The sequence below is a fragment of the Grammomys surdaster genome, unplaced genomic scaffold (genome assembly GCF_004785775.1).
Source record: "Grammomys surdaster isolate TR1022 unplaced genomic scaffold, NIH_TR_1.0 258, whole genome shotgun sequence".
Lineage (NCBI taxonomy): Eukaryota > Metazoa > Chordata > Mammalia > Rodentia > Muridae > Grammomys > Grammomys surdaster.
In genome coordinates this window covers 3754470-3771876 of record NW_021604699.1, presented here as the reverse complement: position 1 = coordinate 3771876, position 17407 = coordinate 3754470, and the positions used below count along the sequence as shown (strand labels likewise).

Genomic DNA, 17407 nt, shown 5'->3' with positions numbered 1-17407 from the left:
TATCTATCTATCTATCTATCTATCTATCTATCTATCTATCTATCTATCTATTTATTATTTTTCATGGCACTTCAGGGCATTCAGCTAGGTACTGACACGGTAACAAGTGTCATGAATCCACACTGCTGACTGAGCACGGGACCTGAAGCTGTGTCTTAAAAACAGAGGAAAGCTAGCTGGAGCTTACTCTTTTCTGCTAAGCTGCAGCATCTGAAAGTCACCATAAAGTGGTTTTCTAGATCTATTTTGTCTTGCACAGTCTGGCATGTAAGTACCCTTTCTGAATGCAGGCTTTGAGTGGTTTACATTTGCCACATCCCTGCTAGGAAGCACACAGTATCATTACTTTAAAGAGAAAGGAGTAATGTACCAGAATTCCTTGTTTTTTTCAGGGGCCTGGGATTGGAACCCAGGGCCTCCAGCATGCTAGTTAAGTGCTCTGCTACACTTTCGCCCTGAACCTTGGGACTCTTTAAAGAAAATATTTGAAAGCATCTGCTTGCTCTTCCATGCAAAGTCAGGGAAAAATAAACAAGGTTGTAAAGCCTAGAAAAATACAAACATATTCAAAAATATGCATCACTTAAGGCCTTAAATCAGAATCCTTCGGCCTGGCCAGTCTCTCACTCTGTCTCTCACATGCTTGAATTATACCACCCTACTGACCTTTGTATTTGAGAGAAACTCCCACCCCAAACCTAATAAAGCAAGCCTAAGTATTTTTTTTTCATCTTGTAACTATCGAAGGCTTTTCTCCTCCAAGACCCTAAGCTTCTCTCTCCATCATAACGATCAACCATTGAACAAGGAGATTAACTCTTTCCTAAAGTTCTTTTAAAAAATGGAAAATTTACAATGCCATATTGTTTCAAGGTCCCTGTGTACGGTAGAATGGTATTTTAGGATCTGTAGTTCAGTGGTAGAGTGTTTGCCTGGCACCCACAAGGGCCTAGACTTAGTCCCCAGTACCACCAATTCACTACACTCACACAAGGTAGTACCATAATAGGAGAGCCAGTACATTAAAACTCAATATACAGAAGCTTACATGAAAAAAAGGGGAGAAACTAAATCCTACCTCTCAGAGAGAAACGATACTGAAACAATATTATTATTTTAGAGAGGGAATTGCCTTTTTAGTTTTTTTTTTCCCCTTGAAAGCATCATGCAAGTGTGTAGTGTATGTTGATCACAGCCAAACATCACCCCCACCCACTCACCCCAAGCAAATGGCTTTTTACTGTGCAAAAATGCTTGCAGTACTGGTCTTTAAGTCTTCTGTTGTGATCCCAGGATGCCAGGATCTTGCCTAGAATGGATTGTTTCCAAATGCTGCGTGTTAACCCTTTCTCTCCAGGGCTGAAAGACCAAGAAATATGGAAAGCACACTTTTATGAAGATGAGCATTTAGAAGGGAAGATGACTTCTATTTGCCCATGGAGACTGTTGATCTACTGAAATAAACAGGAAATTCTGACCAGCTGCATGCAGGCCTCACTAATGCTGTGTCTGGTGCTTATAAAATCTATACACTCTCCTACTTGGGGTGCTATTCCAGTTGTGAGCAGGTAGGCTATATTTTACTTACAGTGACACCCATGTTGGGCGTGGCACAAATGAAGAGCTTAGGGCCATAGTAACTTTTGTTCTGGAAACAGGGTCTTAAGTAGTCCTCTCAGGCCTTAGACTCAGGATCCTTCAGCCTGGCCTGCCTCTCAAGTACTTGGATTACACCACACCCTACTGACCTTTGTATTTGAGGGGACAGCCCCCCACCCCCATACCTAACAAAGCAAGCCTAAGTTGTAACTATCGATGGCTTTTCTCCTATAAGACCTAATAATTTAACAGGCTCATTTGTTCTTGGTCTGTAGAAAACAAATCTTGGTGTGTAAAGGGGATGGTGGCTTAGAAACACAAAGAAAAAATAAATTTAAAAAGTTCAGCCAGCCGGGTTGAGCGGAGAAGCCTACCCCTCCCCCCTTAGAAATTTCCAGACAAAGGGTGCCTGCTGATATACAGTAGATGCAGAGAATTCCTCGAAGGCGTGCAGAGGGTTGACACACACGTGGCTGATGCCATCACTCGGGGTCAGGCATGCCAAATCTGGCCAAGAGGAACTTAGTGTTTGCCATTAAGATGGCTTAACTGTATCAGCACTAGCTCCCAAGCCACCACAAAGAAGCAGTCTGCAGCGACAGGAGGGATCTCAGGAATAAGGATGACAAAAGTCAAGATTTAGGGTTCAGTTCCAGCTGATTTTATTTCCTTCTCAAAAAAAGTTATTTACAGAAGGTATATAGTAACAACCTGACAGGCAGTGACGGACAGGATTAGCTGGCATGATTTTTTTTTCTTTTTTCTTTTTCTCTTTCCCCCAAACATTGCTTTTTTTTTTTCTTTTTGTGGCCTTGAATTTTAAGACAAATATTCTACACGGCATATTGCACAGGATGGATGGTTAAAAAAAAAAAAAAGAAAGAAAAAAGAAAGAAAAAAAAGAGTTTAAAAACAAAAACCCTTAACGGAACTGCCTCTTAAAAGGCAGGCGTCCCTCGTGCCTGTCATGTTATATTAAACATACATACACACAATCTTTTTGCTTATTATAATACAGACTTAAATGTACAAAGATGTTTTCCACTTTTTTTCAATCTTTAAACACAACAGCTATAAACCTGAACACATATGCTATCACCATGCCATAAGACTAAAACAATTATATTTAGCGACAAGTAGAAAGGATTAAATAGTCAAATACAAGAATGAAAACGCAGTACATAGTGTCGCGAACTCAAATCGGCATTTAGATAGATCCAGTGGTTTAAACGGCACGTTTTTGCTTTATAAAAAAAGTGCAAAAAAGATGTGGTTTACAAGTTAAAGCTACAGAATCCCTTTTTGCTGTGAATGCACCAGTTTTAAAACCTCTGGACAGAACAGCAATTCGTTTAAAAAAATCTGTTTTCTTTAAAGCATTATGGTGCTGGGCTGAACTCTCCTCCCCTTATAAGACCGGGGGTTGAAAGGTGGAAACTGGTGGCAGGTTAAGGGATACTGTCACTTTAAGAAGCCTGCAGATTGAAGTGTAAACATGGAGAAACCAGGGGCTGATTTTTCAAACTGTGTGAGATATTAACCAGCCACCCTATTATAAAATCAGGAAATCCAAACAGCGATTTACACCGATTAACACCCCCTTTATATATTTTTTACAAAAATACACTGAGAAAATAATCAAACGTTTTCATCTCTCTTGTCTTTTTTTTGTTTTTTAAAAGTGTCAAAAGTCTACATTTAAATATAAAAAATTAAAAGTTAAAACTCTAGCCCTTCAGTGAAGGAGACGTAAAATGGCGTGGGTAACAACACTAGAAAGAAAAAAAACCTAAGAAAAAGAAAGAAAATAAAAAGGAAGATAAAGAAAGAAACTAGGTCAAAAGACAAGAAAGCAAAAGAAAAGGGAAAAAGGGGGGGGACAAAAAAATAAGAAAACTGTTTGGCCAGTATAAATACGTCCACATATAAAATGGCATCTGATTACATTTACAAGGGAAAAAAAAAATACAAAGATGGAGAGTCCGTGAGGGGGTAAAAATAAACGGGTTTTCTCAATTACACCTATAAAGAATAAACACACACGGAGAAAAAATTTGGTCCTGAATTGTGGTTTTTCAAAAGTCCAGCACAGATTTGAGTTGCGTTTGAATCCTTTTAAAGAGTTAAGAATGAAAAGGAGCTGGTGATCGGTTCGTTGTAGGAATCAAACATAGCGCCATCTATCCGCTTTTTATATTATCCTACACTATTTTAAAAACTGCTCAACAGTCTTATACAGAAATCTTCAAAAGATAGACAGGATAACATGCTATATTAACCCCACCAGTGAAATAACTCAACACCATCACGATTCCCATTAAGAGAAGAAAAAAATTTCTTTCCCCCCCAAACCACTCCGCGGCCCCTGGACCACATCCCACAGTCTCCTGTCCTCCCGCCGGCTCTGGGTAGCCTCACCTCTCTGAATTTTTTTAAAAATTCTTTATTTTTGCACAGACCCCAGGCGGAGGCCCGGGGACTCCAACGCCCTCTGTGTTCCAGGTCCTTCTGCGTCCCCAACCAGGCTGCTGTGGCTTCCACGAGGTCCCCATGTCCATTTCCGAGGCTGGCCTGCTGCTCCCTGCACATCTCCTCCAGCTGCAGGGACAAGGAAAGGGGGAAAGGGGGGGAGGGGGAAGAAAGAAAGCCAGCCCGGGACTTCGCCAGCGTGGAGTTTCTCCATGCCAATGCTCCCCTAAGCCTAATACAAATGCCTTGGCCAAACACATCACCCCAGAGCCTTCTGTCTTCATTGCAGAAAAAGAAAATTTAAAAAGGGGAAAAGAGAAAGAATACAAAGAGGGGGTGGGTAGGAGATGGGGCACGCTGGATTTCCCTCCCCCCTCCTTTCTTGACCAAGAGGCAAAATAAAATCAAACAAGAAATCACCGAGGCAGGGGGGGGGGGCAAGATTCCTTCGGTCTTTAGAAGCTTTGCTTGGCTTCTTTTCTTGCTGGGGGTGCAACCAAGTCCGGAAGCCCGTTGGAAGGGGAGGGGGGAGTCTCTTCAAGCAAAATTGGGGAGGAAACTCGAAGTAGCTTTTTTAGCCACCACCAACATCAATAAAAACAAAAAAAAGATCGCCCCCATCTACTCTCCGCCTCCTCGAGCCCCCAGCCCTGAGAGTGGGGGGATGGGAGCACGGGTCCACTACGCCTCCGTGCTCCTTCTCCAACGGTGGGACATGGTCCAGGCCAGCCCTATGCACTTTTTCTTCCTTTTCTTTTCCCCTTTCTCCTTGCATTCTCCATCTATTCTTTTTTCCTCTTTTTTCTCTTTCTTTCTTTCTCTCCTTCTTTCTTTCTTCTTTTTTTAAATTTTTTTTTGTTTTGTTTTTTGTTTTCCTCTCTCCTCTCCTGCCTCTTGGCTCTCCTTCTTCCCGGGCCACGCTCCCTTCAGTAGGTGAAGACCAGGTTGGAGATGCTGGACTCCAGCCAATCTCCCGAGATCATTTCGCTCACCTCGGGCGTGCAATAGTCCGGGAACTCGAAGTGGGAGCCTGAGCCGGGTTCGAAGTTAAAATCCAGGTCCCGATCGAGTGCCGATGAGGAGCTGAAACTGCCCAGGGACATGCTCTCAAAGTTTGAACTGGGGTTCAGGTCGAGCAGGTCGTCTTCGAACTCGTCGTCGGACGACGAAGAGCCCGAGGAGGAAGAAGAGGACGAGGAGAGCGATGAGGACGCGTGCGAGGGCGCGCTGGACGGGGCGGGCGAGGCTGCGCGTAGGCTGGCGTAGCCGCGGTGGTCAGCGGGCGATCGGCTGGCGGCGGGCGATGATGCTGCGCTGCTGCGGCCGCTCAGACTCCGGCCATCGGGCGAGCATCCTGGGCCCCCATCTTCGTACAGCCCCAGTGGATCGCTGGGGTCAGCGCTCGTTCCCAGGCCCCCGACGGGGGACGCCGAAGCGCCCAGGCTTCCGAAGAGGTATACGCGCTTCACTTTCTTGTCAGCAGGGTGTTTGGCGGGGGTGGCCAGCGCGCTGGACGGTGAGGAGGAGGCGGCCGGGGTGGCCGAGCTGGGAGTCCGCACCTTGTAAACGGTCGCGGGCTCCCCCAAGGGCAGCAGGGCGGCCTGCTCGGGAGAGAACGATGCAGCCGCCTTGCCACCGCCCGCCGGGACGAGCTTGGCGTGGGGCTTGCCGACCGAGTTGCCCGCCACCTTGGGGCCGCAGCTCTTCTTGGGCGCGGGCTTAGAGCTGCCGCCCGCGCCACCCCCCGAGTGGCCGCTTCCCGCGTGGCCGCTGCCGCCCGCGACCTTGTCGCCCTTCTCCCCAGGCTTGGCTGTGGCCGCCGATCCCGCGCCCGCGTTGCCCGACTTCACCTTCTTTCGGGGCCGGTACTTGTAGTCAGGATAGTCAGCCATGTGCTTGAGGCGCAGCCGCTCCGCCTCCTGGATGAACGGGATCTTGTCGCTGTCCTTGAGCAGCTTCCAGCGTTTGCCCAGCCGCTTGGAGATCTCAGCGTTGTGCATGTCGGGCGACTGCTCCATGATCTTGCGCCGCTCGATCTGCGACCACACCATAAAGGCGTTCATGGGCCGCTTGATGTGGCCACTGGGCGTCTTGCACCAGCTGGGGTCGTCCGCCTTGCCGCCCGTGGAAGCGGTGGAGCCGGGCGTCGGGGAGGACGCGATGCCCAGCTCCAGGCCGGCGCCCGAGTCCGAGCTCTCCCCGGCCAGCAGAGCCTCCGTGTTCTCCGCGTTGTTGGTCTGTTGTACCATGGCCCCGGCTTGCCGGGCGCCCACGCGCGCTCACACGCTCGCGGCGCGGTCGCCGGGCCCTGCGGGCTCCCCGGGGCGGAGACCAGGGTCCCCTGAGCGGCGCGCGGGCCAGGGGCGGCCGCCTCCCGCCGCCAACCTAGAGTCCCCGAGGCCCTCCGTCCTCCCTCACCGCTGAAGTGCTCCCTGCGGGCACCGAGGCTGGAGTCGGCCGCGGCGAGGAGTTTCTCCAAACGTTGGTAGCCGGAGTATCTTCCAAATGCAAGTTTCTCGCCGCCTCCGGGGCAAGTCTTTCCCCCACCCCTTTCCCTGAAGCAGTCGATTGCAGTTCACGAGAGCTCGCGGTAGCTCAGGAAAGCGACATCGTCTCTAGCGCCTAAGTCCCTTTCCTGCAGTGCAAAGCCAAAGCGACTCTGGCTCTGGGACTCTCTGTGGGCGGAATCGGCGCTGAGGAGTTGGTGCAATTATTTTGTTGCAAGGTAGGAAGCCAAGAAGCTTGCATGCAACAGACCGGCATGAATAAATGTATGTTTCTCCCTCCCTCCTGCAAGAAGGGGAGCTGGTTACCGGCAGAGTTCCCCCACTGCAGACTCTCTAAGAAACAGCGTGCAAGAACTGGAAACCGGGAGGGAGACGGCCCTCTTCCCCTCACTCTGTTTCTCTGGCTGCAGCTTAGAGCAGACCCCAATTCCGCCTCGCGCTTCTTTATCCCTTCGCAGACAGCCAATCAGCCGCTGTAACTAACGCTTCCTCGTGCCAAGCCCCTCCCCCGTCCTTCCTATTGGCTTGGAACCCGATGCAATAATAATCTCCGCGTGCAATGAGAAGCTCCAAATCTGACCTCATTCCAATTTACAGAGCAAACTTTTTAAAAGGGCTAGAAGTACAGCTGAGATTTCTGCTGCCTCTCTCCCCCCCTTTTGCTGGGTGCGTGCGCGTGTGCGTGTGTGTGTGTGTGCGCGCGCGCTCATGTGAAGAGGATGTTAATGCATGAAGTTATTAAGGGGAGAGACGGAAATGTATTCTAGCCATTATGTTAGATAACAAGGGGCTTGGAGGGGGGGGAAGGGTGAAATACTGTAAATGGAAGCTTTCTGCTTAAAAGCCGAGTGATTATTTTTATTAGTTCTTTTCAGCCCAGGAATAAAGAATCAGCCTTTGGTGCAAAATCTCTTTTCTTAGCTCCTTCTTAAAGCTAGAGATGTAAGTGGGGGGGAGCCACAATAATAAATCAATGGATATTGAAAACCATTAAGAAAGTGGTACCTAGACACCTGTCATCACAATTATTTTAACAACTCTAGGTACAGAACCGACGTTGGTGTATTGTGTAAATCCCTTCAGGATGCTATCTGTGCTGTTTGTGAAAGGCAGTTTTTTTTTTCCTTTTTCAGTAATTGCTTACTCTTTTTGCCAAACAGAGGTTAACTAGTTATTTAATGATTTCAGCTCCCCTATAAATCCTGGGTAGGCCAAACAAGATTTTCTGTGGAACACTAAGGCAGTGGTCCATAATTACCTCAATAAGAGACTTTGTGTGATTTTTGTATAGGGCGATCATGGTGAATACAGGATGGGATTGACCTCACTTTCTAAATGTTTGTTTTTCACAATTTCCAAAGGATAGATGGATGGGTTCATTATCTGCTTCCCCCCCCCTCCGTTTCTTACCCATTTTCTCCTGTGTCTGTGCTACTTGAAGCAAATGGGCCTAAAAGACCAAGAAGAAGAGAAAGGGGGTGGCAAAGGAGAGTGGGGCTGCTGGATCCATCTCAAGCCCTTCCCCTGATCTTTCTTTCTGGGTTTCAGTTGTCCACCTCTTTTGTGCTTTGGGAAGCTCATGGGCTTCTTTATAGAGGGTTTTTGTTAGTGGCAGGTGAGTGTGTGATAATAAACCACTGATGTGTGTCCTAAGCCCTTTGTGAATCCTAACAGGAGTTCCTTCCTAATGCAAATGCCACTTGTAGTAAAAGCAGCTTGATGCTCAAGAGACTAAGATGGAAGGGTGGTCACTGATGGTGAAATGTCATCAAAAGCCCATTTGGTGGTCCCTGTCTGTTACCTCAGCACTTGGGAGGTGCCATCAGGAAGATCAGGAGTTCAAGGTCATCCACTGCTACTTAAGAATTCCAGGACAGCCCAGCTACACGAGACCTTGTCTCAAAGAGCAAACACATGGCAGAGAGTATTTAGAATACAGAATAACTTGGTCACACAATCACCCTTTTCCTAAGATCTGAACATTGGGATTCTAGTAAAAACTGATTTTTCTTAAAATGATAATAAACTGATTCTCATCAGGCTAGTGACAGAGGAGTCCAACTTAGAGTCAGCTCTGGATTCACAGCACAGTAGTGCTGGGTGGTATATTTTCATTTAACTTGTCACACTTTCAGAGTACATAGGCTGGAAAGAGGCCTAGGGTGTCAAGAGTTAGACATTTACTGGAAAGAATACCCTATGGAGACAGCTGATTGGGACTGTAAGTTCAACCGCAGGCAGGAATGTTTTTGTGGGTAAAAGCAAGTAATTTTTTGACCATTTGCTACCCATCACAGCCCTTTTTTAATTCCCAGATGAGGAAATCCTAAAATAGCATGCACCCTCTCAAAAAAAAACCAAAAAACAAAAAAACAAAACACACACACACACACAAAACCTCCACCAAGAAAAGTATTTTGCACAACAAAGGCAAGACATATGTGGTTTTTTTTTGATACCCACAGATGCACATCCTTAAGAAGCCATCAACCTGGCATCTGGGTTATCTTAAAAGGTCTATTGTCTACAAAATCAATATTTTTATTATGACAAAAATAGAGTGGATGTATTCCCTGTAGAATCTGTACTAAATAATATGGGATAATTTGGTAAAGATAAGTGTTGGTGTAATTGGTGGTATTTCCAATGGTGTAAATCAGCCGTCATAGTTACACTCATGCTTAATGCACAGATTTTATTTAAAAAGCATATCAAAAAAAGTAGTTCCCGGCCTGATTCTTTTGTTAGATGCATTTCAGAAAACCCAACAGATTTTTTAAAGATGTCCATTTTTAAAGATGGTCATAGTATATGCCATCAAAGGACAAAAGGCTTTACGGCTTTAAGGGAAAGGGGATAAAACATTTTAAGTTAATTAACTGGTGTATGCGAGTCAGCTGCTTGGCACTGGGCATAAATGAAGGCCAGACGGCAACTTGCTGGGGTCAGTGCTCTCTTTCCACTATCTAGGTACTGGGAGTTGAACTCAGATTGTCAGGTTTAGCAGAGGAGTCTACCAACTGAGCCAACTCACCCACTGTAAAAGGTCTTCCTCATCCCCTTGACTATGAGATGCACCCTCTGTGTCTGTGTTTCTCTTAGAACTGGTGAAATATGGGTTGGTTACATCCATTGACCTAATTACACCATTGTACAATATAAGTCTGTGAGTATATACTTGACTGCTTGGACTTACTGAAGTGTGACTGTTTTAGTTCTTAGAGCATGTAAACAGCTGACAAACAGCTTTTAATTAAAGTCATCCTTCTACCAGTAAAGTAGGCATATACCAGAATGTATTGGACTTAATACCAAATAATGGGAGAAAGGTTTCTGGGTCTCATTACCTAATGTCCTAAGCTTTGTAATCAGTTCTCCATCACTGACCTCACCCCCCACCCCAAGATACCAGCTATTTGGTGGCCCCTAGTAAGTCAGTACTCAGTGTTCCTTCCCTCGGCTCCCCTTGTAGTTGTATGAGTAGAGAGCCAGGATTGTTTTGCAAACAAGCCCTGCCTTAGAATAATCAACTAATGGTCTTTATTGGAAATGATATTAGACCTTTCACATTTTGAATTAAGGCAGATATTTATTTTATTCCATTAAATGCAATCCACTTGGCATGAGAGTATAATATCTGTTAATATGTTTCTCCTGTTCCTACACACCTGCACAGCATAAAAACCTCACATCTACAAAGTGGTATGTATGGGGTATGGATGAAAAGATTTACCTCCACTTCTTAATGTGTTCCTATAGCACAGAGGGAGGAAAACCTGGATGGAAATTAGTTTCAGGAATCTGGCTTGGCACTCTTTTCCAAGACTCATGCTTTGCTTTGGCTATAGAAACTGATTGTATGAGCCCCTCTGGCTTTGAGCATTCAGTTCAAATAAACAGAGGTGGGAAAGCCTTGTTATTAATTTTGTTTACTGGAAAGTGCTCTGGGAAACTGAATGCCATCAGCCCTGTTTTCAGTTCCACCCTTCACTGAGGCTGATTTTACTCCCCCCAACCCTTTGCACTTCATCCTTGGTGCTGAGGAAGTTGTATTGAAACTGGACTAGGAGAAGGCTGCTCTATGGAAACAGTAATTAGGTTTTGTTAAAGCCTTAGCCTTTAACAAGGGCCAAGTTATCTCTCCAGACCAATATATTGAATTCTTATTCGAAAAATATTAAGCAGGATAAATGAAAGCTGTCATTTATATTCACTGTTAGACTACACAGAGATAAGAAACATTTATTTCTAATAATTTCACCACTTTCTCATCCCTCATAACCAGCAGGCTCAAGTCAGCTCTTCATACCCACGCCGTTCAATCCCAACACATTTTCCCTTTACTCTTGAGAACAAGCAGAAAACGAGTGTTCTGCACGGGCCATATAGATACGAAGCATTAACTGGAGCTTCTGCTCTGTTTCCCCAGACAGAGGCCTGGCACACCCTCCAAGGTCTGTGGAACTGGTGCGTGCAGACAGCGCCTCCCAATCCAGGAGAGGCAGCCGCCAGGTGGCAGCGCTGAGCCTGCCTGAGCCTGAGCGACGTGGGAAAACGTGGGGGGGAAGATCCAACCACCTCTTCCTGGTCTCCTGAACCAGTGAACCCCCAACACTTCCCCGGGGTAGCGGTTTAAAGGACCAGTTGGAAATAAGGTGTGCCGGTAAATTCTAGGCATTCCCCCCACCCTCCTGTAAGACAAAGTTTAGGGTAAGCAACTGCTAACCCCCTGTTGGCTCGTCGGAAACCCCCCAATGGCTGGGGAAGCGGAGATGCCCCGTTGCAGATCTGGTAACCTCACTCGGGAGGTCACGGGTCATCTCCCTCGGGCGGGTAGGAGCGAGAATGCGGTTTCTCCGCCAGCTGCGCGCTCTGCTTCGGCGGCGGCAGAGACACACCGCGCATGACCAAAGGAGTCCCAAAGGCTACGCTGCTCCTGAAAAGAAATGGTTTCCGTGGCCCGGCACGCCTCGCGGAGCTCAGCAACAGGGGTCCTGCCCGAGCTCGCCTGGGACTCCCGGCGCACCAGCCTTGCCTTGCCTTTCCGTGACTCTTACTGGGAGGAGCTAAATTGCAATCGACTCGGGTGGTGCTTTTCGGAGGAGAGTCTTTCCTACTGTAAACGTGGCTCGGGCGATGCTCGGGCGAGGCTCGCACTGTCTTCCGAGGAGGTTCACGGCCAGGCAGGGGGCTGGCAACGCCTTCCAACCCATTCCAGCTCCCGGGCCTCCTTTCAAGTGGCAGCTCGAGCAGCCACTCCGGAAGGGGGAAAGGGGTGGGGGGTGGGGATCTTGCCCAGTCCCTCCCCCGCCGTGCCCCTCCCTCGCCGTGCCCCTCCCCCAATTTCAGCCTGGACCTAGCCGCTGGGGTCCAGTTCCGCCACTGACCGGAACCGACAGCCATTTGGTCCCTGGCTGCACTCGGGTGCCCAGCAGCCCCTCGCCCTCTGTTCGCCTCCTCTGGACCAAATAGCGTGCCATCTGCGTCGGTCCGAGACTCAAGCTTCAGATCTCACAGTGACTGCGGGAGGGGCAGTGCATGAGCAACGGCCAGGCCTTTTTCCCAGGGGCAGAATGAAGGAACCCGCTAGTTAGTTCCCCACCCCCAGGCCCTAGCCGGATCAGGAAGGTTGAGGTGTTTGTGTGTGTCCACAGAAGACCTCGATGGCGCCCCAGAATGCCAGTAGCCCTTGCTGAGGGTGACAGGGAAGGTGGATAACAGAAAGGCTGAGTCCACTTTCCCCCTTGCAGCCCCCACCCCAGTAACAGTACCCGGAATCCGTGTAGTGTATCCTCTCCCTATCCTAGAGCCCCGAAACCATCTCCCAGCAGATTCCTTGTTCCCGAGCCCATAGCTATGTAAAAGCAATTACAGTTTGGAGTCCCAGGAGGCAAGCAAATGATTATGATTATGGAAAGAACCGCCTAAAGTAGAGTTCCCCAAATATAGGGAAAGAGGAGAACCGCCCTGAAGGCTGAGAGACAGGCGGGAACCGAGGGCATCCCGCTGGAGAGTGGTCCATGGAAGCCACGAAGTGTCAGAAAAGAGGGAAAGGAGCAAGAGCGAAGGCGCGTGCGCTGCTGCAGAGGGGCGAGCAGGAGATTGGGGTGGCTGCCAAGTGATGGGAGTCGGGGGGTGCGGGGGGAACGTGCGCGCCACGAGCAGCTGGCCGGGTGGCGGGCTCTGCCTGGCACTAGGGTTCTTCTTTCCCAGCCTTTCACGTTCGGCTAACCGCGCGTGTGGACAGCACAGAGGCACACATTGCGCTGGGGGCGCTCTTGGGCATGGGATGGGCGGGGTGCGGCAAGGACCAAAGAGCCCTGTGCCGCACACAGCGTAGGGCGTGCTGCACACCTGGCACCGGAGACTCACCATCTGTTCAGAGCTGCCTCGTCGGCCCAGGGGTGTGGCCAGGAAAGATAAGAGCACCCGTGGCAGCGACGGCTCCACACCAACTGCCACTTTAACTGCCAATCAAAGTTGTGAGTGCCCTACTGTGTGTCCCTGCTCAGCTTCAGAGCCTTTGGTTGCAGTTCTCAGGAACCGCATCATCTGTTCTGCGAGCTACAAGAGAACCTTGTATATACTGTAAAATAAATTCATACTGAACCGCAAGGCACAAGCAAAGTAGCCTTTGTAAAGAGACGAATTTGAAGGCAAGAGGAAAGAGATGTCTGGCCGAGTAACCTAGATTAGTAGTTTATAGGTTTTTTTTCTTATAGGTCCCTGAAGCATAAGACTCCTTGGGCTGTTTGTCCCACACAGCCCAAATGAAAAAGAATTTCAAGTGGTTCACACCCCTAAGTCTCAGCACTTGGTTGAAGCAAGAGGTTGTGGCAACATAAGTTGAAGGCCAGCCTGGGCTTACTGAGGCAGACTGCATTAAGTTAGTTACAGAAGTGAGCTGTCAGGACAGATAACTGAAGGCTCATCCTTACAACACTCAAATTTAACTCAGTTTCACAAACATCATCTGAAACATCACTATGTTGCACAAATGTCGAGTCACTTGTTTTTTTAAGACAAGTTCTAATGCAACCCAGGCTGGCTTGAACTATCTGAGCAGTTAGAATGACTTAGAACTCTGGATTCTTTTACTTCCAGCTCCTAAAAGCTGGGATTAAAGGCTTGCACCACCATGCATTGTGTAATGTAACCTTAAATGAAAGAAAATTTGTGTATGACATTACCTACTATTTATGTATTTTAAAAATCTACATAATTTCCAGTGTAGCGTGTGTTAAAATCTATCTAGTGTGTAATAAAAACCATACATTTCAAATATGCATGGTGCTAGGCTCATGCTTATAATCCCAGCATGGTGCTAGGCTCATGCTTATAATCCCAGCATCCGGGAGGCTGAAGTATGGTGAGCACGGAGTTGGAGGTCAGCCTGGGCTATATAGTGAGTTCGAGGCTAGCCTAAGTTACCTAGTTAAATTCTATCTTAAAACAAAAGGCCCAACCAACCAATGAAACAAATAAAAACCACACCATCAAGACAACAGAGTGGGTAAAATCACTTGCTACAACAATGTTGATCACTTGATTTTAATCCCCAGGACCTACATCAGAGAGCTGGGTATACACACCTGTGATGTCAGCAGAGACAGGCAACTCCTGAAAGGTTGTGAGCTGGTGGCAGACACAGGAGACTCCCGAGTAGTTGTGAGCTGGAGGGCTATCTAACCGGTCGTACTAAGCACAGCAGGAAAACCAACAGAGACCCTTTATGGGAGCTGACTCCCTAATGTTGTCTTCTGACTATCATGCCTACCCCTGTGGCACACATGCCAACACGTGTGCATGCATGCACATGAAGCAAATGTATTTTTAAAAGTTAGAAAAAAACATGCATAGTAAGGTTATATTTTACTGGGATACCCAAACTGTCCACAAACCCCAAAATTGTCCGTTCTACCATCTAGATTTGAAATTTGCACTATTGTTACCAGGCAAGTGCCAATCAGGGTTACCACGTTGGCAGCCAGTGTGTTGGAGTCTTGATAAGCCAACCTCCTGGCAATGGTACCCTATGTGTAAGACCTTTCCACCGCTGACTCTGGATTTGGTCACTAACTTCCTTTGACCATTGGAATATTAGTTAGTTACTATAAGGGATTTTGTTCCTGAATATGGAGGCTGATAGTTCCTAAGACTATCATAGTCATAGTCATATCACTGTCATAGTCAGGGTCTCTTGCTGTGATGAAACACCATGACCAAAAAACAAGTTGGGAGGAGATGGTTTATTCAGCGTACACTTCCCCATTGCTGTTTAACTTCAAAGTCAGGACAGGAACTGAAAGCAGGGCAGGATCCTGGAGGCAGAAGCTGATGCAGATGGCTATGGAGGAGTGCTGCTCACTGGCTTGCTCCCCATGGTTTGCTCAGCCTGCTTTCTTATAGAACCCAGGACCATCAGCCCAGGGATAGCACCACCCACAATGAGCTGGCCCCTCCCCCTAGCAATCACAAATGAAGAAAATGCTTTACAGCGGGCTCTTATGGGGACATTTTCCCAATTAAGGTTCCTTCCTTTCAGATAATTCTAATTTGTGTGTCAGGTTGACAAAAGATTAGCCAGCACACATGCACTTCGTAGATACAAGACACAGGAAGACCAAAAAAGCAAGGTAAATACAACATCTAGCCTCAAGATAGTTGGACAAGGGAAGTTCTAGATACGGGAGCGGATCAGTTACTTAATTCTTTTCAGCCTTTTCACCCACATTAGGGAGGGCAATCTGTTTTATTCATCCTATAAATTGAAATATTAAACTCAGCCCCAAATATGCTCATAGATACTTCCAGAATGTTCCAACAGATATTTGGGTACCTAGTGGCCCAGTGAATCTGACAAAATTAACCATCATAGTTAGCAACAGTCCCATCCTAGAGACATAGTCGTACTCAAGGATGGCTTTTGTGTGTTGTCTGAAGACATAGCTAGCCAGAGAAGGTATGTTGATGGAAAAATGAGAGGCTCCTCAGCCCTTTCTTCTTTTTCATACTGTATATACGTAAATTTAATTTTTAACATTTCTTTTATTAAAAATTAATTTATTTACATCCCAGCTGTTGCCCTCCCCAGCCCTTCCTTCTTAAGGTTTACCCCTCAAACTGATTTTTAAAAAATACTTATTTATTTACTTTATGTATATGAGTACACCGTAGCTGTCTTTAGACACACCAGAAGAAGATATTGGATCCCATTGCAGATGGTTGTGAGCCACCATGTAGTTGTTGGGAATTGAACTCAGGACCTCTAGAAGAGCAGTCAGTGCTCTTAACCGCTGAGCCAGCTCTCCAGCCCGACCCTCAAAAGCTTAAAACATAAAACTCAAATAATTAAATTTACCTCTTAGAATAAAACATATAATATGTAAGTAAAATATACATTATCCAACAAAGTATTCTGTTGAGCTACTAGGCATTATGGCTGCTGATGATGTTTAAGTGTGTGTGTTTGTGTGTGTCTGTGTGTGTGTGTGTGTGTATGTGTATGTGTGTATGTATGTGTGTAGGCAGGCATGAAGCTGATATTGGGTGTCTCGATAGCTAGCTTGTTTCATGGGTCTCCTGTCATTGCTTCTCAAGCTCTGGAATTAAGTTACAAGTGGTTACCACGCCTGTGTGCCTCTTACATGGGTGCTGGGGATTTGAACTGATTTTCACACTTGTGCACACAGCAAATGCCTTATCCACCTAGACAACGTTCCTTATGGCTTTTCCTATATGTGTAAGTAGTTTTGAACATGCCCATAAGGAATTAGGAGAGAGAGGAGGAGACATCACTCTGAGAAAGGATGGTTTGAACACATAGCTCTCAGTTAAACAGTGTGGTATGATAGAAGGTTAATATTTGCTACCCATTTTAAGCATGCTACTTTAATTTCTTGGGACTGGAAAGTCCCTGATATTAACACACAAGATAGTATCACAAAGATTACTTAGAACTTAAGGTATGCTATAGCTTAACTCAGAATAGATTCAGCTTTCTTTTTCATGTATGTGCCTCAAGGGGAAATAAGGTGGGAAAGACTTACTTCCTAAGGAAACTTCCCACCCTGTAATTGAAGGGTGCTCTCCACTCCCCTTCCTTTAGAGGCCAGTTCATTCCAGTCATACTTGCCTGTTGTAACTCACAGTCCAGAAAGAAGTTTCTAACTTCTAAAATTTGGAGCTTTAAAAATAAAGCAGTATGGTTGGGGGTAGTGGGACAGGCCTTTAATCCCAGCATTCAGGAGGCAGAGGCAGGTGGATCTCTTTGAGTTCAAGGCCAGCCTGATCTATATAGCAAGTTCCCGGACAATGAAGACAACATAGAGATATCTTGTTTTAAAAAAAACATCCATCCATCCATCCATACACACACGCACACACACACACACACATAAAACAGAAAACTATAGCCAATGTTAGGTCTGTCTTTGTGGTCATTAACTGCTCCTCCCTTCATTTGCCTAAGCTATCTTCCCAGCCCCATTAAAGTTCTTTTTTACTGACTAATTCTGGGTGACTCCCTGCCTTGGTGATGTCTCAGGCTGAATGGTCCTGTAGCTGAGCCTGTGGAATGCTATATTGCTATGACTGAGACAGACTGAGGATAAGCCTTAGGGCTGCCTGGATGTTGGTAAGCACTGGCTGTACCTCTGAACTCCAGCTCTCTTTTCTCCTCCTCCTCTTCTTCCTCTTCTTCCTCCTCTTTGTCCTCCTCCTCCCCCTCCTCCCCCTCCCCCTCCTCCTCTTCCTCCTCTTCCTCCTCTACCTCTTCCTCCTCTACCTCCTCCTCCTCCTCCTCCTCCTCCTCCTCCTCCTCCTCCTCCTCC

At 46.9% G+C, this 17407-nt stretch overlaps 1 protein-coding gene across 1 annotated transcript; it reads right to left on the bottom strand.

Annotated features, from left to right (window-relative positions):
* Window positions 1-2237: 2237 nt before the first annotated feature.
* Window positions 2238-6998, bottom strand: Sox4 (SRY-box 4). The gene has a single exon (XM_028775688.1). The coding sequence runs from the start codon at window positions 6315-6317 to the stop codon at window positions 4995-4997; it is 1323 nt and encodes a 440-aa protein (XP_028631521.1). The 5' UTR covers window positions 6318-6998; the 3' UTR covers window positions 2238-4994.
* Window positions 6999-17407: the final 10409 nt, after the last annotated feature.